Source organism: Rhinolophus sinicus, chromosome 6 (genome assembly GCF_057876585.1).
Source record: "Rhinolophus sinicus isolate RSI-liver-muscle chromosome 6, RSI-T2T, whole genome shotgun sequence".
Classification (NCBI taxonomy): Eukaryota; Metazoa; Chordata; class Mammalia; order Chiroptera; family Rhinolophidae; genus Rhinolophus; species Rhinolophus sinicus.
The window spans coordinates 33,297,132-33,318,216 of NC_142506.1; the positions used below are offsets into that span (position 1 = coordinate 33,297,132).

At 40.6% G+C, this 21,085-nt stretch overlaps 1 protein-coding gene across 5 annotated transcripts in view; it reads right to left on the bottom strand.

The window, feature by feature from the left end:
* Positions 1–11,236: 11,236 nt before the first annotated feature.
* MTDH (metadherin) overlaps positions 11,237–21,085 on the bottom strand; it is a 65,437-nt gene continuing 55,588 nt past the window's right edge. For 4 of the 5 annotated variants that reach the window (XM_019714983.3, XM_019714986.3, XM_019714987.3 and 1 more), the window contains 4 exons: positions 20,038–20,145; positions 16,247–16,387; positions 13,654–13,810; positions 11,237–12,964 (listed from right to left, as the gene is read on the bottom strand). In XM_019714983.3, the coding sequence (XP_019570542.1) occupies positions 12,894–12,964; positions 13,654–13,810; positions 16,247–16,387; positions 20,038–20,145 (477 nt within the window). In that variant the 3' untranslated portion in view covers positions 11,237–12,893. The remainder of the gene's footprint in view (positions 12,965–13,653; positions 13,811–16,246; positions 16,388–20,037; positions 20,146–21,085) is intronic. The other variant, XM_074316941.2, reaches the window with a different exon arrangement.

A 21,085-nucleotide genomic window follows, 5' to 3' on the forward strand; every position in this document is an offset into this window, starting at 1 on the left:
GAGCCAGCACCTTTCCACGTGAGGCCGAGAGCCTGGAAACTTCACTTCTGGCTCTGTCCCCACAAAGGATTACTGGGTCATATGGTAATTCTATTCTTAATTATTTGAGGAACCTCCATACTGTTTTCAATAGTGGCTCTATCAATTTAGAATCCCACCAGCAGTGTATGAGGGTTCCTTTTTCTCCATAAGGTCTCCAACACTTGTTACTCGTTGTCTTGTTGATAACAGACATTCTAACAGGTGTGAGGTGGTATCTCATTGTGGTTTTAATTTGCATTTACCTAACAGCTAGTGAAGTTGAGCATTTTTTTCATATATCTGTTGGCCGTTTTTATGTCTTCTTGGGAGAAGTGTCTGTTCAGGTCCTCCACCCATTTTTCAATTGGATTGTTTGTTTTTTTGTTGTTGAGTTATATGAGTTCTTTACATACCCGTATTTTGGATGTTAACCCCTTATCGAGGTGTTGTTTGCAAATATCTTTTCCCATTTGGTTGGTTCCTCGTTGTTTTGTTGATGGTTTCTTTTGCTGTGCAGAAGCATTTTAGTTTGATATAATCCCATTCGTTTATTTTAGCTTTTACTTCTCTTGCCCTTGAGGTCAAATTCATAAAATCCTCTCTGAACCCAAGTGTCATGCAGGGTGTCAGGCGGGGTCTTTAGTTCCACTCCCCACATAAGAACGCAGGACATGGTGAGGCCAAAAAGGAGTCATAGATAGGGGAGTCCTACCATCATATTCTCGCTGGCGGCATCCGCCTCTTGGCAATCCGCAATCCACAATCCGCCCTTGCTCGCCCCCATTTTCTTGCTAGGCCCCATTTTGCTGCTAGCGTAGCCATGGCAGTAATATTAGTGGCCAATGGCTCACTGGTTATAGCTGACAGCCAACTAGCCACAGCTGATGGCCATCCAATCACAGTTGATCGCCATTTACTACCTGAGCCAGCACCTTTCCATGCGAGGCTGAGAGCCTGGAAACTGCACTCCTGGCTCTGTCCCCACAGCAAGATTCTTTAAAATTAAATACAATGCAATACAAGTGAATTATATGCATACGTTTAGTTCCTTGGTTTCACTAGTCACATTTTCAGTGCTCAGTAGCCCCAAGTGACTAGTGGCTTCCATACTTGACAGCACGGATATAGGAAGTTGAGAAAGTTCTATAGGGTTGTGCTTACCTAGAATTTGACTATGCAGAGACAGGGAGGGGTTGTCTAAGTGGAGGAGGCAGCAAGAACCATCTGGAAGTGGTGTGTACAGGGGAGCGTAGGACATGAAGGTGAAAGGTAAATTGGAATCAAATTGTGAAGGACCTGCATGGAATGCTCAGGGGTACCAAGAGCAGCACGCTTTTTTGCATTTGATAATATATCCTGGCGATCATGAGATATCAATAGATAGGGTTTCCTTATTCCTTTCAATAGCTATGTAGAACTCCATCATTGCATATAACCTATTTATTCAACCAGCACCTCTTGGTGGATATCTGGGCTATTTGCAGTCTTCCATTATTATAAGCAATGCCTAACATATAAAAAGTTTCACATTTTAGGCAATGTCCTCTTCAACTCAGTGTCTCCAGTGGTCACCTCTTGGGGACCCAGCCTAGAACACACTTATTTATCTCTTCCTTGTTTAAAAAATGGCAGGCAGAGGGTGGGTTGGGGATTGAGAATGCTCTGTGTTCAAATTGCCATCTTGTGTTGCTTTCAGATTCCTCCTTAAGGTTTTCAAACTTGCCCTGTAGAGGCAACTGTAGAGGGCTGCAAGTCCGTCGTCAGCACTTAGCAGCAAAATTGTTTGGAGGAAAGATGCCCTCAGTATCTCATCAGCATCAGTGTCTTGAACTGTTACTTTAACTGTAATGTCCCATCTACCACTTAATGTCTTAAAAATACTTCCCATTGCTCTGGCTTTGCATTAAAGCCCAGGGAAGAGAGTAGGGTTGCTCCATATTTGAGCTTAGAGTGTTGCCGCAAATACAAAGCGCCCACTTGCCCGCACACAGGTAAGCCAAAGAAGACATGAACAGGAGATTGCAGCAAAGAAAGTAAAGGTTTATGTAAGGGGTTGGCGCCAACCCGAGAGACACAGGTGAGCTAGTGCTCTCAAAAACTGGCTCCCCGATGGCCTCTAGTGGCCAGGTTATTATATAAGGGAAAAATCATTAATCATGGTCACTATGGGAGCTGGGGTCATGGGCTCCACTGATTGGTCGGGGCTGAGGTACTGGTTGGGGCTGAGGTACGGGGCAATTGATCTGGCTTCAGGTCCTGGTGTCAGTCATAGCAGTGTTCGGTCTGGTTTCCAGGGGACGCCATCTGTGAGGCTGTTCTGTTTTCATGAGTCCGGAGCTGAAACATAACTGAGGCCAAGGTGTTACCTTTGATTAAAACCTTATTCTAGGGGCGAGCGGGTGGCTCAGTTGGCTAGAGCACAAGCTCTGGGCCACGGGGCTGCCAGTTCGATTCCTACATGGGCCAGCGAGCTGCGCCCTCCACAACTAGAATGAAGTCAATGAGCTGCCGCTCAGCTCCCAGGTGGCTCAGTTGGTTGGAGCGCGGGCTCTCAACCACAAGGTTGCCAGTTCGACTCCCGCAAGGGATGGTGGGCTGTGCCCCCTGCAACTAGCAACAGCAACTGGACCTGGAGCTGAGCTGCGCCCTCCAAAAGTAAGATTGAAATGACAACTTGACTTGGAAAAAGTCCTGGAAGTACACACTGTTCCCCAATAAAGTCCTGTTCCCCTTCCCCAATAAAAATCTTAAAAAAAAAATGAATTTCATGTGAGGTTACAACATTGGTGTAGTGGACGTTAATCAGCTTTCAGCTGCTCAACAAATGGATTTGGAATATCCTTTATGTTTGAAGTTCCCCACATAACCAAAATTCAATGTCCGGTATCCCTGCTGACAGACATGGATATGACGCCTCTGCCAACATTAAGGAAGGAGCGAGGTAAGAGGAGGCCTGAGCAGAACCAGCTGTGGCTTCACTGTGGGGTGGCTCCCAGCGGTGGAGTGCAGGAATCTGGTCCTTCTCACAGGAACTGGTGTGTTGATGTTTTTTGCTAGAGCAGCCTCTGAATGTGGCTATCTATGGGCTATTCCTGGGAGGGTAAGGGCCTGGATGTCTGGTGCCTCCAGATTCCATTTTAGCTTGTCAGCGAATAAATATCCAGCCTGAGAGCAAGCTTGTAAGAGTTTATTTGAGCCAAACTGATGACAATTGCTGGGAAGTAAAGTCTCAATGGATTGAGAAAATGCTCCCGAAAATGGTCATTTTGCTACTTATTTTATACATTAGAATCAAAGGAGGAAGGTTACATGAAATCCATTGGTTGTAGATTAAGGGGGTAGGAGAAAGCAAAGCAGGGAAATCTCTGGAACTGGATAAAAAGCAAAATGGAGAGACACACACTGCTTTTACATTGGTGGGTACAGGATAGTTAATAGCCTTTTACAGCACTTTAGAGATGACATTTGGGGAACAAGATAACAATGGGGATTTTGTAGTTTCCTGCTCAGGTGGTGGGTTGTACCCCCTGGGGGGTCTGGAAAAAGGGATTACTCTGATATTCCAAAGGTATGTTATCTTAGATGCTGTGGGGACAGAGCCCCAGAAAGCAGTTTCCAGGCTCTCGGCCTCACATAGAAAGGTGCTGGCTCAGGTAGTAAATGGCCATCAATGTGATTGGATGGCCATCAGCTGTGGCTAGTTGGCCATCAGCTGTAACCAGTGAGCCATTGGCCACTAATATAACTGCTGTGGCTATTCTAGCAAAAAAACGGGACTAGCAAGAAGATGGTGGCTGAGCTAGCAAGAGCAGATTGCAGAGAGGCAGATGCCGCCAGAGAGAATATAGTGATATGACTCCCCTACTTATGGCTCCGTGGGTGTTCCTTTTTGGCCTCACCATATCCTGCGTTCTTATGTGGGGAGTGGGAGCAGAGACCCCGCAGGCTGCCCTGCATGACAGATGCAAAAAGATGACAGATAGACTGGCTCACTTAAGGTCAAGATTGACGGTTGTCAAGGAAGCTACAGGCCAAAGATGTGCCTTCCTTGCCATGGCCCGCCTTAGTTAGGAGTTTTTATGCTCACGCCATCCTACGTAGTTATTTACAGTATCCTGAGATTGTCAGGTTTAAGATGTGGCCCTTTTTCCATCCACGAGCTTCAACTAACCAAAAGAGATTCTGGGTTTGACAACTAAGAACCCTGATAGGTACAAAGCCATTTTATGTTTTATTCTGATACCTGGTATTCATAAGGCTGGTCCTCTGCCCCTCTCCTGCTTCTGCCCACTACTTTTTCTTACTTGATCTTTTTCAAATAATTTATTTCTATAATCTTTGAGGTACTTAAAAAAATCTATTGCATTCTAATTGAAACTGAATTCAATTTATATATTAATTTTGGAAAGCCTGGCATTTTTGTTTTCCCAATAAAGAATGATACAGCTTTTCATTTGTCAGATTGTTTTGTCTTTCAGTAAGACCTTGCAGTTTTCATTTGGTCTTGTGTCTTTCTTGAAAAATTTATTTGGTGTGATAGTTTTAGCTGTGATGTAATTGGAATTTTTTTTTCCCCATTTCTTTTTCTAGGTGATTATTCTAGTACAGAAAATTCTATTGTTTTTTGTATATCTGCCACTGTAGTATATTCTCTTCCTAATGCTGGTAGCTTTTCACCTTGGTTTTTCTAGGTATATAATCACGGAAAAAAAGAATTCCTCTTTTCCTTTCTGATGTTATACCTAACTTTAAAATTTTCGTACCTGTTAATACCACTTGTGGAGGAGAGACTGTTCCATGACGTGACCAATGCCTGACCCTCAAGATAGATCTCGGCCAGACAGAGATTGCTTCCAATAAATCCCCTCAGAGACTGACTGACAGACCCCTCCCTAATGCCCCAGGAGTGCTGGTTCCTACTAGAACAGGTCCTTGCTCTGCCGGCACAAGCATGTAAGGCATTTTCCCCCTATCTGGGGTGAGTCATGCCCCAGTACCCCCATCCATCCAGCCTTGTCCTATATACTCCTTTAGTGCCTGCCACGCCTCTCGTATGTTGTTTCCTTAATAAACTCTTGGTATAATTGATGGAAGTTGTCAGCCTTTCTTTGGTCTCTTGGCCCCAGGAAATTTTCCCAACACATCTCTAAGACAATGTTGGCTAGCAGGTAACCCTGCCTTGCTCTGATTTTAATCGGGATAACTTTAGTACTTCACCTATTTTTTAATCTGAATTTGGAAGATTATTGGATTTGATCAAATACGTCTTCAGCAGTGTCATGATCACATACCTTTTCTGTTGTGTCTGCTCACTCACGGGCAGTGAAAGAATTCAGGAGTGAGACAGAAATGTAGATTTATTAAGGAAAGTGAGGGTTGGCTGAGCAGAGTCTGCTGGAAATTACTGCAAACTACTGGGTCTCAAGTCTTTGGTCTCAAGTTTTGTTTTCCTGTAGTTGGGGAGGGAGGGGGAAGGTATGGTAAAGCTGGTTATCATGAACTTTGCATATGTTACGTAGATTTAAGTAGGAGCCAGGAGAATGGATCCCTTACAGGTGCAAAACCTCTCCCCAGTCACAGGGCTAGCACTGGGCCTAAGGAAATAGAAACACTGAAACTGCATAGTAAATGTATAGGAAGCAGAATCATTAAGAGGCAAAGAAAAGAAAGCTTTCAAAAAGTCCTAAGTTAAATTGCACTTATTAATTTAAATTATAACACAGGTCCAAATCTCAAAAATAGATTTAGTGCCATCATCTTAACATTGTCTGCTTTAATTCTGTGATAAAATGAAATATGTTAATAGATTTCTGGTATTGGCCCACACTTGCATCTTCGGTCAGTGTTTTATTCTTTTGATAAATTACTGAATTTTATTTGTCAATAACAGAAATACCTCCTTGCCTAGTTCCAGTGCTAAGGCAGGTTTTCTTCAATCTTTCATTATTGTGGTCTTTTCAATATTTTGAGAAATGGGAATAACTACAATTTTTCCAGGTAATCCTGTGATATTTTTAATTATTACAGGCAGGGTGGGGACAGAGCCAGGAGTGCTATTTCCAGGCTCTTGGCCTCACGTGGAAAGGTGCTGGCTCAGGTAGTAGATGGTCATCTGCTGTGACTAGTTGGTCATCAGCCGTTACTGGTTAGCCATTAGCCACTGATGTAACTGCCGTTGCTAAGCTAGCAAGTGCGGAGTGTGGATTGAGGATTGCAGAGGCGGATTGCAGTTAGCAAGTGAGGTTGGTTGGCAGAGAAGCGGACAGTGGGTTGCAGATCATGTGTCTCCAACCCAGCCGCCAGCGAGACTATAGTGGTATGATCCCCTACCTATGGCTCTGTGGGTGTTCCTTTTTGGCCTCACCGTGTCCTGGTTCTTATGTGGGGAGCGGGACCAGAGACCCCGCGTGACACCCTGCATGACAAACTCTCAATCTCAGGAAGACCAGGAGGAGCTGCTGCCAGAGAGCTGGACCCCTGTGGAGGGGTGGAAAGACATGGGGAGTTCTCTGACCAGCATAGGCCAGTTCTCTGACCAGCATAGGCTGGAGAAAGCAAAGGTCATTGCGGCCCTGTGGGCTGGGAAGTGCTTGCTGAGGACCTTACCCCCAGGTTGGGGAGGACTTGGAGCTCTCACCCTGCGGAGAGGGTACACGTTGTGGGGCCGGTGCATAGCCCTGGTGAATGACTGTGGACTATGGGGAATTGCCTTCCATCCCTGATTTGATGGACCACGTGACTGTTTGCTTGGGAATGTGCCACCACGCAGTGGAACAGGTGGATGTTTGCTTCCTGTGTAAGCACCTTGGCTGTGAGCCATTATGGTTCCGTTCCAGAAAGACTGGTGGTACCCTGAGAAACCCTGGCTTTGCCCTGAGAATCCTGGCTGTACCCAGGAACTCTGGCTGTGCCCAGAAGGACTGGCAATGCACTGGGAGCCCTGGCTGTGCCCAGGAAGCCTGGCTGTGCTCAGAAAGACTGGTGGAACCCTGAGAAGCCCTGGCTGTGCCCGGGAAGTTTGGCTGTGCCCAGGATATTACATTCACCTCCAGGCTCCTCGCACAGGGCTCCTCGTGGAAGACGCTTTGGGGGGACAGAGCCAGGAGTGTAGTTTCCAGGCTTTCAGCCTCACGTGGAAAGGTGCTCACTCGGGTAGTAAATGGCCATCAACTGTGACTGGATGGTCATCAGCTGTGGCTAGTTGGCCGTCAGCTGTAACCAGTGAGCCATTGGCCACTAATATAACTGCCGTGGCAACGCTAGCAGAAAATGGGGGCTAGCAAGAAAAATGGGGGCTAGCAAGAAAATGGTGGCTGGCAAGCACAGACTGCAGTTAGCACGGCAGAGTACAGGTTGCAGATTGCAGGGAAGTGGACGGCAGGTTGCTGATGGTGTGGCTCCTGCTTCCTGTGTCTCCAACCCAGCTGCCGGTGAGAGTATAGTGGTATGACTCCCCTATCTCTCCCCTATCTTTTGGCCTCACCGTGTCCTGCGTTATTTGGGGAGCGGGACCAGAGACCCTGTATGACACCCCGCGTGACACGCTTGCTGCGTAGATTGTGAGACAAGAGCCTGGATGGGTCAAGTGTGGGGACAGCCAGGAATGCAGTTTCCAGGCTCTCGGCCTCACGTGGAAAGGTGCTGGCTCGGGTAATAGATGGTCATCAGCTGTGACTAGTTGGCCATCAGCTGTTACCGGTTAGCCATTAGCCACTGATATAACTGCCATGGCTACGCTAGCAAGCGCGGAGTGCGGATTGCAGAGAGGCGGATTGCAGTTAGTGAGGTTGGTTGCCAGAGAAGCAGACAGCAGGTTGCGGATTGTGTGACTCCCGCTTCCTGTGTCTCCAACCCAGCCGCCAGCAAGAATATAGTAGTATGATCCCCTATCTATGGCTCCGTGGGTGTTCCTTTTTGGCCTCACCGTGTCCTGCATTCTTATGTGGGGAGCGGGAGCAGTGACCCTCCATGACACCCTGCATGGCAGGCAATTTAGAAGAAATCATTCATAATTCCTAAATTACTAACAGCTCTTGCTGTTTCCCCTTGTGGTGTTTTGTCAGAAGTCTGTAGCCCCTCAACAAACTTCAGAAGGAACCATCCAAGGGAGCACTGGCTGCTCCTCTAAATCCTGGGGGAGGGAGCAGCGGGGGCCTTGCTATCCATTTTCAAGGAAAGGCTGCCATGTTGTGTCCTCTACACAACTCCGGGGGCACCATTCATAGTCAGTCATTGTTCCTAATATGTTTCCCAACACATCAGTATAATGACTTGCGGAAGGAACGCCAATGGGGCTGCCTGACACTTTCCTGAGATGAAGGTAGATGTCACCTGAGACCCTTAGCCAGTTCTAGCACCAAAAAGAACCTGTGCCAACTTGGAGCATTTGAGAGCAGCTATTTTCATCCATGCCTTTCCCCCCTTGATCCTGTTACCAAACAACAAAGGTCAAGTTCATCCCCAATATTTCCCTACTGGTAATGTTCTACTTCTTAAGTGGAATGGTGGTTTCAAAGGTATTCATTTTATTATGTTATAATTTATGTACGTTACATATATTCATTTTGAGTGCTTTGATACAATAAATTAAAAAAGCACACATATACAAACAAGAATGCCATTATCATGGGATGACCTTGAATCTGCTTCAATTTTTCTTCAAATTAGTCTATTATAAACCTCAGCACTGTAAATATTATTATTAGTTAGCAAACACCTTACAATGCACAACATACACCTGTCTTAGTGCTAGGGGGTAGAAATAATTCTCCTGTTACATAGAATAGTAGTGATGCCTTTTCTTTTTTAAAGATTATACATCAGGGTGATTCTTCTATTGAAACTTGTTATAATCTATACTGCGTATAGGTGTGATAGCAGGCTACTATTTCTTTCAGCTTGTCTGAAATTTAAAGAGGTCAGAGTGGCAGAAATTTGTTCCAGAATCTATTACATAGAAATAGGAACCTTATTAGATGTTACTCTGAGCATCCAAGAGATTTCAAAATTTCTGCTCAGTTGGAAAAGCTAAAACCTGACCTTAAAAATGATGCTTCAGTGCAGGATACACAATGTATGTCAGCCCTGTGACAGACAACAGCTGTGTCTGATATCCAATTAATTCTCTGCCGCTTCTTCAGTAATGAATCCTGAAATGTTAATTTGGCCCATGATAGCCCATAATAAAGATTATTTCCCATCCCTCCTTGTAGCTAGGGATCAAGTGATTAAGTTTGGGTTGATACGTCTATGTATGTGGTGTAACTAGTAAGAAGTGTTCTTAAAGGAAGGGGGCAGAAATGCTGATAGGACATTTCTAGCTGGTGCAGCGATCTGTAGCCATGACATGAAAGCCGCGTGTTGAGAACAGGTAGGAGCAACACAGAAGGAACCTGAATCCTGAACCTGCGGTGTCGCAGACTACCATCCCAGACTTTTACGTGTGAGAGAAATAAACTTCTATCTTGTTTAAGTTGATATTGTCTGGGGACATAGACAAACTAATACATCACGCCAAATTTGAGTCTAGTTTCCTTAACCTAAAAGGTTAATACAATTGATGTATTAACCTTTTATACAGCTGGTGGCAGTTACATGTACTGCTAACATGATGTGAGATGGGAACTGTTTCCCAGAGAATATCGTGTTTCACAAACAGGGGCTTTCTAAGAGGCACTTAACTCCAAGTATGACTTCCCACTGGTAAAGCCTGCAAGTGCACCTATGGTTTTAGAAAGAAACATCAAGAACATTAAAAAGTAACTGACTTTAGACTACCTTAGGATGCAAAATGACAGGAGTCCTTTCCCATAAGAGAACTATAACAAGCAATTTAAACAAAACAAAAATGTTTTCTTTTATTTACAATACTCAATGCATTTTACAAATAACATATTTGCATTCCCTAAGTCTTTTGGAAAGTAATTCCAGTTTGTGCAATGAGTTTACAGGAAAGACTTAAGACATCTATTAGACATCTTAAACCTAAATTCTAAATTTTGAAAGATATTTCACACTAGATTAATAGAGGACAGTTTTTAATTAAGAAAAACTAAACTCTGTAGTTAAATATTGCCCTTCAATATCTAACCCAAATACAAAGCAGATTAGCCTATGAAATAATACCATTAGATTCGGATGAATTTCCACTGCTCCCCCCAACAAAATGCATGCATAAAGTAAACATGGTAAGTTACATTGACATTTTATTTCAGTACTTTTTTTGGACTCTCTCAACTACTGTTTTGCTCAATCCAGAGTATAGATAGGTAGGATTTCTGTCTGGGGAAATCTTAAAACTACTCCCTGCTACAAAATTTTCATAAATACTTGTTTGTGGAGACAGGAGGGCCTAGGGTGATTTTAAGTAGTTTCTCTAGAGTCTTATTTGCTAATCAGAACAAGGTTCCCATCCAGGTCTGATGGAGCCTAAAGGGATCAGTTATTTCCCTACTAACAGTTTGGGGGGCATCTAATCCAAGCCTCCAGAGGACAATAGGCTCCTCTCTGTCCTCCCTAAATCACTACCTTGATTTTAGTGCCTTCTAAGTTGATGATGGGGAACAGTTTCTGTGTTCAGATTCCAGAAACTGCTTTCACGTCACACAAAGACCTTCCGGGACAGGTAAAGAGCAATGAACAACAATACTTTAATTGTGCAAGAATTTGTATCTCATGCAAGTGAAAGAGAATAAACGTATTCATTTTATCACTCAGAGCTATCCTCTCATAAAATCTAAAATCCATGTCTTAGTTCTTGAGCCAGAGAGAAGGAACAGAGACATCCATACTGAATCCACCCCAATTTAGCAATGCACTTCTCCATCTGCACACTTCATCTCTTCTTAAAAGACAGTGTCTCTAATATCTGGTGTAGGTGGATGAATGGGAGATACTAAGGTGGAGAATATAAGCTGGAGAAATAAAGTCCAACACTTGACACTGCCAACAAAACTCTGAAATAAAGAAAGGGTGAGGTAGAGTTGAGAGAGTTCAATTAAACTTTGTGAGCACAGATCTTTTGGCACATCCTAAAATTACAGACTCCCTATGAATTCTTCTTTGTCATACCTTTACAAAGTGCTGGCAACTTAGCAATCCTTGGATCTTTCTAGGAAACATCTATGTAAAGTTAACAGAATAAGTCACTGAAGAAATCCATTCCTGGCACTTTAGCATATTTACCCCGATATTGAAGCAAATAAAAACAATGCTATCCATTTGCTGAATTTATTTAAACAAATCAATTTAGAAATATTATAGAATTAAACAAAACTTCTAACATGTAAACATACTGCTATGTTCCTGAAACATGTTACCACCTGATAAAGAGTTAATAATCGCTTGTTAGGAAAGCTGTCCATTAATAAGGCCAGTCTTCAGCAAAACTAAAACCATTTTGTTCCTTTAGCTTTCCTAGTATGACAATGCAATACTATCAAACCACAATCAAATATAATGAAGACAATGTTGGATGGATAGATCAGTACCATTGGTGACAGCTAAACAGGGTCATTCTTGGCGCCACATAAAAACAAGCCAATCACATCAAATAAATCATGGCTTTTTTTCTTCATCACAATTCACTAAATGATGATAATTATGGTCCTTGTCAAACACGTTTGGTAAAGGCTATTTACAGTGTACATGGCTGAGCATGCACTATTTATAGTTACAAAGATACCTGCCAGTTTATTACAATAGTTACACAGTGCCTAAAAATGGTGAAACATCTCACACATTTAAATCAATACAGTTTCAAGCAGGAAACGTTCCTTATTTGACCATGATTGCAATAATTACATGAAAATTCTTATAAAAACACGAATCCCCTTCAAGAAATTGATGCATATTCTACGCACTACAGGTTAAGGCAGTAAAAAAATGTATTCCTGATAACTGGAGGTCTTGACAATGTCAATTAAAGCTGTCTGACTAGTTTTTTATTCTCCATCATATACTCAAACTTCTGTCTGTATAACTAGTTTGTGAAAGATCTCATTTTTAAAGTCAAAGAAAGTATTAGTAATGAAAAAGAGCTGATGCTGGAAAAAAGTAATTGCTAGGGGAAGAAAAAATGTAAGTTGCATTTTGCCTGGAAGTTTTCAAATCATAAAGAACATCATTTGTGAGTCTGATCCTTAAAAGCATAAAACAAATACATATAGCTTACCTTTCTTAATTTAAAATATACTGTACTTTGAACAATTCAAGTAATGAAGACTATCAAAAATAACTTCAAAAGCCATATAAGTGTCAACTACATTTTCAATGTTTTAATAAAGAACTTTTTAAAAATTGTAAACTAAACCATGACAGTTTAGTTAAACAAATGATAAATGACTTTTTATTTGCACTTGTGATTCCTTTAATACAAATTGCTACCAACAAATATGTAAAGATATGGCCTATTACGCATTTGATCAAAGCACTTTGACTTAAGCATAAAACAGATTCAAATGGTGTAAGTTCTGTGCATAAGATCCAAGAAGCTGCCTACTAATTAGTAGGCAACATTCTCTCTCAATCAGAATCCTTTATTCCTCAGCTGCAGATGAGATAGGGCACAATCTGTTGTAAACAGGGCACTGTTGTAAAACCAGGATAATATTCTTAAATTAAGATCATTTTCGTTAAATTGAAAAGACTTTTCCCAAGTGTCTTCCAACACTGTAGTATATTCTGCTGAACTCTTAATTTCATAAATTAACTTTCCTTTGATTCCATTTTTATGGTGGTTGTGTTCACAGTTTTGTTTTAAAAATTGGTTTAAATTTATATAAAACTCTGTACATGTTCACAAATTATTGCATAAACAGCATAATCTTCAAGACAGTGTTTGCAAACACATGTCCAATTCAGGAAAAGAAAATTCACGTTTCCCGTCTGGCTTTTTTCTTCTTTTTTATTTGTTTGGGAGATTCCCAGCTAGTTTCAGACTTGGCTAAAAGAGAAAAGAAAAAGAAAGAAAAGAAGAGAGAAAAAAGTTAGGATGGTAAAATACTGTTACGTCTCAAACATATAAAAGGAGTATCAATGAAAACATGCTTTGAAATCTACTAAGAATGCCTCAAATTTTATGTTTAAGTTTTTAAGTTCTAGTTACATGTTTTTAGGTTATTCTATGTCTTCCTTCCTCTTTTTCTTTCAATCCCAATGTATTCTTTGGTTTACCCATATGAACCATATGGATAATATTTCACTAGTTTTGACCTATGATAGAAAACCATCATTTAATATGGCTCTATGTAAGTAATAAACATAAAAGTGGGTAAAATGGACACTAAAGGTAGCTGAGGGAGAACGGGGAAAAAAGGCACAGACCAATCTGTAGTTTCAAGAACATGTGCACAGAAAAGGCAGGGACCAGGAGGACCAGGGCAGGTACCAAGTAGTCCTCTGTGTAGGTCCTTGGCTGCCTATTCTCGCCTGGAGTGATTTCAGCAACTTGGTCCCCAAAACTGAGGTCCACAAGGTTCCAAGGAATTGAGAATTTGCAAAGGAAGAACAGGCTGCTCTATTAATCCATTAGACGTCTAAGATCAGAAGTCTAAATATCTTAGACTTCTAAGATATTAATATTTATGAACAGTACAGAGAACACACAAAAAAACCAAAGATGAGATTACTTACTCTGTGAAGGAGGCACACTATTTTGCTTAGTATTTGACTTGGATTTATCTGACTCTTGTAGCATTGGTGGCACTTGGGAAGAGCTCTTATCAGAATCACTTTTTGATAAAATAACAGATGGCTCGGTAGGAACAGCAGGTGGAAGAGATTTGATAGGCTATTTTGGAATAAAATGATAGATTTTTGTAAAAAATTTCCAATAAAATTAAGTATCATAGTAATACCAAGAGGTTGTTTAGCAGCAGGTAAATACTAAGGTGCTTTCCAGAAGAAGGACTACAACTCATGCATGCCCTCTAGTGACATAACTAAATAGATCTTTCCCTAAAATATCCACAAATATAAGTTGGGATAAAAATAGATGAAGATTTAAGATGACTAAATCTCAAGTAGGAGTAAATAATTCCATTTTCATTAACATTTATATTTTTCTTTTTCATTATAAATTGCACGATTTTATATTTGTTAGCAATTTAATGTTTCTGTCCACTTCTCACCAACTCTCAACTCCTCAAAACCTTTTCATGTGAAAGACAAAAAGAAAATAGCTAATTTCAGAACCATCAGTAGGTGATACCTCCTTTTCTCCTTTTCTAGAGGTAGGGCTATCTCAAACAGCAGCAGCAATAGCTTCAGTTTCCTACCCAAGGGAACAGATGGCCTTAGACAAAAGCTGACTATTGGCTACTAGTTTTGCCAGTTAAAGCAACTATTAAACTCAGGCCCAAATCTTTAGTTTTATCCAGTCTGGTGCTTAGGGCCTAGATTTGTGAACTTTGCTTCTCCTTTCAAATGGGAGCAGAAAGCAGGTAATCGAATTGATATACCTCACTGAGGTCTGTTAATTAATGGTTAGAACCAGGTAATAATAGATTCTCCAATATTTGGAGCGCCTTGAGGTTGTAATAGATGAGTAGGAGATCATTTCACCCTTTAGCTTTACCTGTGATCATTATTTTGAATACAGAAACAAGGGTAAGTAATGTTTCTCTTGCCCCTTGTATTTCCAGGCTCCATAGCTTCAAGAAAGCACAATGGGAAAGGAAACAAAAGGAAGAAGCTATGTGAGCCCAGGTAACTACTAGGATTGTTTCTTCCTACTTCAGGTATTTGAAAAGAAGCATTTCTGTTATTCAGTTTAGCTTTCTTAATGTTTCCTGTATTTATTTCGTACCCTAGTTTTATTACTTTTCTTTTTTTTTTTTAAAAGGGAAATCGCTTTATTTTTTTCCCCTTCTTCTGCCTCCCCGCCGCACTCCAGTTCAAGCCATTGTTTCTCAGTCTAGTTGTGTAGGATGTAGGACACAGCTCCCTGGCCCATGCTGGTATTATGAGACTTGCGCTCCACTCCGGCTGAGGTAGTCAGTCGGCGGTTGGCCATTCACAGAAGCTCCTGCAGGCCACCAGCCACTCATGCTGGCCGCTGGCCATTCATGGCAGCACACGGTAGCCCACAGCAGCACACAGTAGCCTGCGGCACCTTACGGCAGCCCAGCTCCAGGCAGAGTTGTTGTTTACAATCTTAGCTGTAGAGGGTGCAGCTCACTGGCCCACATGGGAATTGAACCGCTGTCCTCAGCGTTAGGAACACGGCGCTCCAACCACCAGGCCGGCCCCATGTTACTTATTTTTAATCTCCTTTCCCCCCACACTGTTCTCTCACTTATGTATGTTAAATCACAAAAGGACTCAAATATTCTTTACAAGATGGCTTCTGAAAATAACTTAAGCAAAACATCAAAACGTCAAATGACGCTTTGTAGTCTTGCTATTAAACCTATGGACATATTGGGATTGCATCCTTTTACCTTAAAATATGTTTAGGGAAATAAAAGCATCAAATTCAAAATGAAAGAAAGGTTAAGATTTTGTTTTAATACAAGACTGTTACAAATTCTTTCTCTTAGTGGTAATTCAGGTTCTTGCCTAAAGATGTTTTATTATATATGTAAGTTCCACAAAGGCACAGATTTTTTTTGTCTGCTTTGTTCTCTGATGTATCCCCAAATCTAAAATAGTATGTAGCATGTAGTAGGTTTCCAATACATTTTTTTGAATGAGTAAATAAATGAACGATGCAACTCTAGTAGAACTTAACATATTTCAATATGATATAATTCACCTAAACAGAAATCAGAGTTTAAAGAGCTATGGTCTTTATGTCACTCGCCTAGACCTTTTGTAAAATGGTGCCTTTAGACACATCAAAAGTTTCCACAGAAAGCACATATGTATTTCAAATTTAAACAAATGTTATATTTTCAGAGGTTGGACCATAGTCAGATTATGTGTATGCTTTGGGGAAAATGAAATCAGTTACATTTTCTCTATCAATCCCTTGTATGCTTAGATATTTAACAGTACAAAATATAGTCTAGCAGCTCTGGTTTTGCTGTTATGGGACTTTGGACAAGTTTATTCAACTCCTCTAACTTATTTTATATAATGGATCCTTACCTTTTTTGTGGGGTTGTTATGAGGACTAAATTATTTTGATTATTTTAAATGCTTAGCACAGTACTTCAATAAAATATTAATTATGATATAAATCTCAAGTCATCAAAATTTTATTCCTTAAATATCAAAAAGTTACCTGGCTATTTTTGACGAGTGCTTCAGCTGGATCACTAGTGCTTATGGTTTTCAAAGAAAAAGTTTTTTCCTGTTTTGGACGGACTTTAGAGGTATTCACTGGAAGCTCTTCTCTGATCTCTTTTTCTAATTCTTGTGGGTCCTACAGAGAAAAGTAGTCTATTAATGATATAAATCACCCATTTTTACTAATTAAAATCTATTTGATTTGTTGTACTAATATCCAGAATATATTAAAAAAATAATTTTATTTCAGAAACTGTTCAAATAGCTTAAAAGAACATAATTATTCAAAGATTTAAAATACGTAGGTACATTTGGAACATACATTCATCATCCCTGTTTTCTGCAGGGATTGATTTAAATCAATAGTAAATTAAAAAACAATACATTCACATTCCAAAATGGGAATCACACTAATTTACTAAACCAACTCAAACAGAATAAAGTAAACTCGTATTTTTTCTTTAAAAAAAAGTACACAGTGAATAAGTTGATACTTAAACTTTAGACTTTAGAAATAGACAGGAATTTCAATTTTGGACATGACACAATCTATCTGTATATTCTCAAGGACAAATCATTTAGTTTCCCTGAACCTTACTTTTCTCAATTATAAAATAAAATTTGCCTAGATAATTTCTAAGGTCCTGTCCAAGCTTTAAACAGGTCTATTCTTAGGCCTTCAGACTTTAAAAAGCTTCAACAAAATAATTCTAAAGCACACTACATGCTTAGGTATGTGAAATAAGTAAAGTATGAACTAGAATATATTAAATAGGGCCATCACTGTGAATTGTACTGTTCTTTAGCAAACTCATACATACAAGTGGCCATTCTTTTTATTAATAAAACTGGCTAAGATAATCTTGAAAGTTTCCTTCCAACACTGATATTCTACAAAATTTGTTCAGGATGATAGTGGGTTTAGACAGTAATTAAAAATTTTGATGCGATCTTAAGCAACTAGGTTTGGAAGTATATATGTAAGATTTACAGTCTGTACAAAGAGAGGACATAAGTTAGTTCCATGCTAAGCTGAACTCTAATAGTAAAAAACCCCACCAAACACATACCAACAACTAAAACAACTTTAATGAAAAAAGAACAAATTCAAAAATGTAATCATTTATGGATACGATACCACGTGCTATATACCTCAGAAAGAACCTCACAGATATCTCATTTAATACCAAAGCAACCAGGCTGGCCCGGTGGCTCAGGTGGTTGGAGCTCCATGCTCCTAACGCCGAAGGCTGCTGGTTCGATTCCCACATGGACCAGTAGGCTCTCAACCACAAGGTTGCCAGTTCGACTCCCTCAAGGGATGGATGGTGGGCTCTGCACCTCCAACTAAGATTGAATACGGCACCTTGAGCTGAGCTGCCTCCCAGATGGCTCAGTAGGTTGGAGCGCAGGCTCTCAACCACAAGGTTGCTGGTTCAATTCCTCGAGTCCTGCAAGGGATGGTGGGCGGCACCCCCTGCAACTAAGATTGAACACAGAACCTTGAGCTGAGCTGCCGCTGAGCTTCCGGATGGCTCAGTTGGTTGGAGTGCATCCTCTCAACCACAAGGTTGCCGGTTTGACTCCCTCTAAGGGATGGTGGGCTGTGCCACCTGCAACTAACAATGGCAACTGGACCTGGACCTGGAGATGAGCTGCGCCCTCCACAACTACGATTGAAAGGACAACAACTTGACTTGGAAAAAGTCCTGGAAGTACACACTGTTCCCCAGTAAAGTCCTGTTCCCCTTCCCCAATAAAAAATCTTAAAAAAAAAAAAATACCAAAGCAACCTATGTAGTAGGTAAGGAACTTGGGCAAAATAAAACAAACAAACAAAAAACAATTAGTAAATGGCAGACCTGAAATATGAAAATAGATATGACTCTAAAGTCTGTATCTAATTCACTGTATTTTATTTTTTTATTTTTAAGATTTTATTGGAGAATGGGAACAAGACTTTATTGGGGAACAGTGTGTACTTCCAGGACTTTTTTCCAAGTCAAGTTGTTGTCCTTTCAATCTTAGTTGTGGAGGGTGCTGTTCAGCTTCAAGTTGTTGTCCTTTCAGTCTTAGTTGTGGAGGCTCAGCTCCAGGTCCAGTTGCCATTTCTAGTTGCAGGGGGGCGCAGCCCACCATCCCTTGCAGGAGTCGAACCGGCAACCTTGTGGTTGAGATCCCGTGCTCCAACCAACTGAGCCATCCAGGAGGCAGCTCAGCTCAAGGTGCCACGTTCAATCTTAGTTACAGGGGGCGGAGCCCACCATCCCTTGCGGAACTCGAGGAGTTGAACCGGCAACCTTGTGGTTGAGAGCCCACTGGCCCATGTGGGAATCGAACCGGCAGCCTTCGGAGTTAGGAGCATGGAGCTCTAACCACCTGAGCCACCAGGCTGGGCCAGTTTTTTTTCCTCTTAGATCCACTGATATTAGTCACATTAGCCCTAATGCCCACCAATTACTACTAAAGAGAAAAAACTAGTATCGATAATGAATCGGTATCATTTATGAAGGGTTGTGCTTACCATGACAAAAAAACAAAACAAAAACTGAGCATTTATTTCCTTAAGAAGTCATGCAGAAACTTTTCCCAAAATAGAACAATAAATAGGAAAATTATATGTAGGCCTCTAAAAGTTTTGGCTATCTCCTACATTTAAAGGAATGAGGGGCTGGCCCAGTGGCTCAGGTGGTTGGAACGCTGTGCTCCTAACGCCGAGGTCACTGGTTCGATTCCCACATAGGCCCGTGAGCTCTTCCCTCTACAGCTAAGATTGTGAACAACAGCTCTCCCTGGAGCTGGGCTGCCGTGAGCAGCCAGAGATTAGCGTGAGCTGCCAGGAGCGGCTGGTGGCCAGTGTGAGTCACCGGCAACCAGCGTGAGCAGTTGTGCGCTGCTGTGCTGCCGTGGGCTACCGTGTGCTGCCATGAGTGGCCGGCAGACAGGGAGAGTTGCCGTGAGCTGCTGTGAGCAGCTGACCAACAACTGGCGACCGACTGCCTCAGCTGGGGGTAGTGCAAGGCTCATAATACCAGCATGGGCCAGGGAGCTGTGTCCTACACAACTAGACTGAGAAAAAATGGCTTGAACTAGAGTGGAGAGGGAGGCGGAAGACGGGGGGGAAAAATAATGAAAACAATTAAGTTCATGATTGTAAGTAAGGAGTAAGATTTTCATAAGTTGCAATGTAATGGTGATATAGTACTTTCAAAAATAAATTCATGAATATTTCTAGTAGTCTAGTATGTCTGAAATTAAAATTTGTTTTCATCTATATTTTAATCTAAACATTTTTCCCCAGGTAGGAAAGGGCAAAGAAAAGGAAAATGTTGGAGCGATAGAAAGTTTCTATTAGAAGCCAAAAAAGCAGGAAAGAATACTAAGTGGAAGCTGACAAACTCAGAGTCAAGGAAAAGACTCTACTTGTTATGTACAAGGTTTTCTAATTGTGCTAAATTTCAGTTACCAAAAGGGAATTTTTGTATGTGTGAAGTACTATACCTCCTTTTCCATTTCACTACAATATAAACCAAAATGCATATGACTAATTTAGAATTTTATTTATTTACTTTTGGGATTACAAGTTTGATATGATTTTTTCTTAGAGCAACAAAGTTTTTATTACAGTATGATGTAGAAAATCTTTAAAACATTCTGTGACTTTCAAGTAAATTTGATGTCTCTCATTGTGTCTTTTATCTCTACATATTCTTAGCATCTGCATATTTTCTTTTCACATTTTAGCATTAGGTGCTTAATGAATGTTTGTTGTTTTGATATTTTTACCTGTGCAGGAGAGTTATCTTCACCCTGCTTCTTCTTTTTCTTCTTTTTCTTTTTAGATTTCCCAGTTGGAAGAGTTCCTTCTTCCTTTTCTTTATCATCATCTGAAACCTGATTTTTTTAAAAACAGCAAAAATGTTAAAGTGAACCAATTGGTTAAGTTTTCATTATTTAGAAAACTATTATGAAATAATTTCATTCATTAGGTTCAGTCTTTATCTCCTAAATACTAAATAAGAATTAGTAATAGGCAATAAAACTGATCTAGTTACATAATTAACAAATAAAGTACATGGAACTTCAGTCTCTTATTGTCTATGATCAATGACTTTTTATTACATCTGTCATCTCACTATAAGATCAATTAGCTGTGCAAACTTGGTTTTTAAAAACTCATTGGATAGGTAGTTCTGTTTTATTTCAGAGTTTAAATGCATCACTATTTGCATTACAATTGAATTTGACCCTATTAAGAGAATGACAAGTTACAGAGTGGGATAAAATATTTGCAAATCACACATCCAACAAACGACTCGTTTCTTGACTATATAAAGAACACTAAAAATTCAACAGTAAAGAAACAAATACATTTAGAAAATGTGCAAAAGGTAAGATGGACATTTCATGAAAGAGGATAGACAGATGGCAAAGAAGCACATGGAAAGATGTTCAACATTGGCCATTAGGGAAATGCAGATCAAAACCACAATGTAATACCACTACACACCTATCAGGATGGCTAAAATAAAAAATAATGACAGTAGCAAGAGCTGACAAGGATGCAGATCAATTAGATCACTCATGCACTGCCAGTGGGAATACAAAGTGATACAGTCACTCTGGAAAACAGTTTGGCAGTTTCTTAAAATATTAAATATGCAACTACCACATAACTCAGGGACTGTACTCCTGGGCATTTATAACAGAGAAATGAAAACTTATGTTCGTACAAAAACTTGTACATAAATATGTGTAGCAGCTTTAGTATTTACAGCCCCAAACTGGAAACAGCCCAGATGTCCTTCAATAGGAGAATGGTTAAATACAGGCA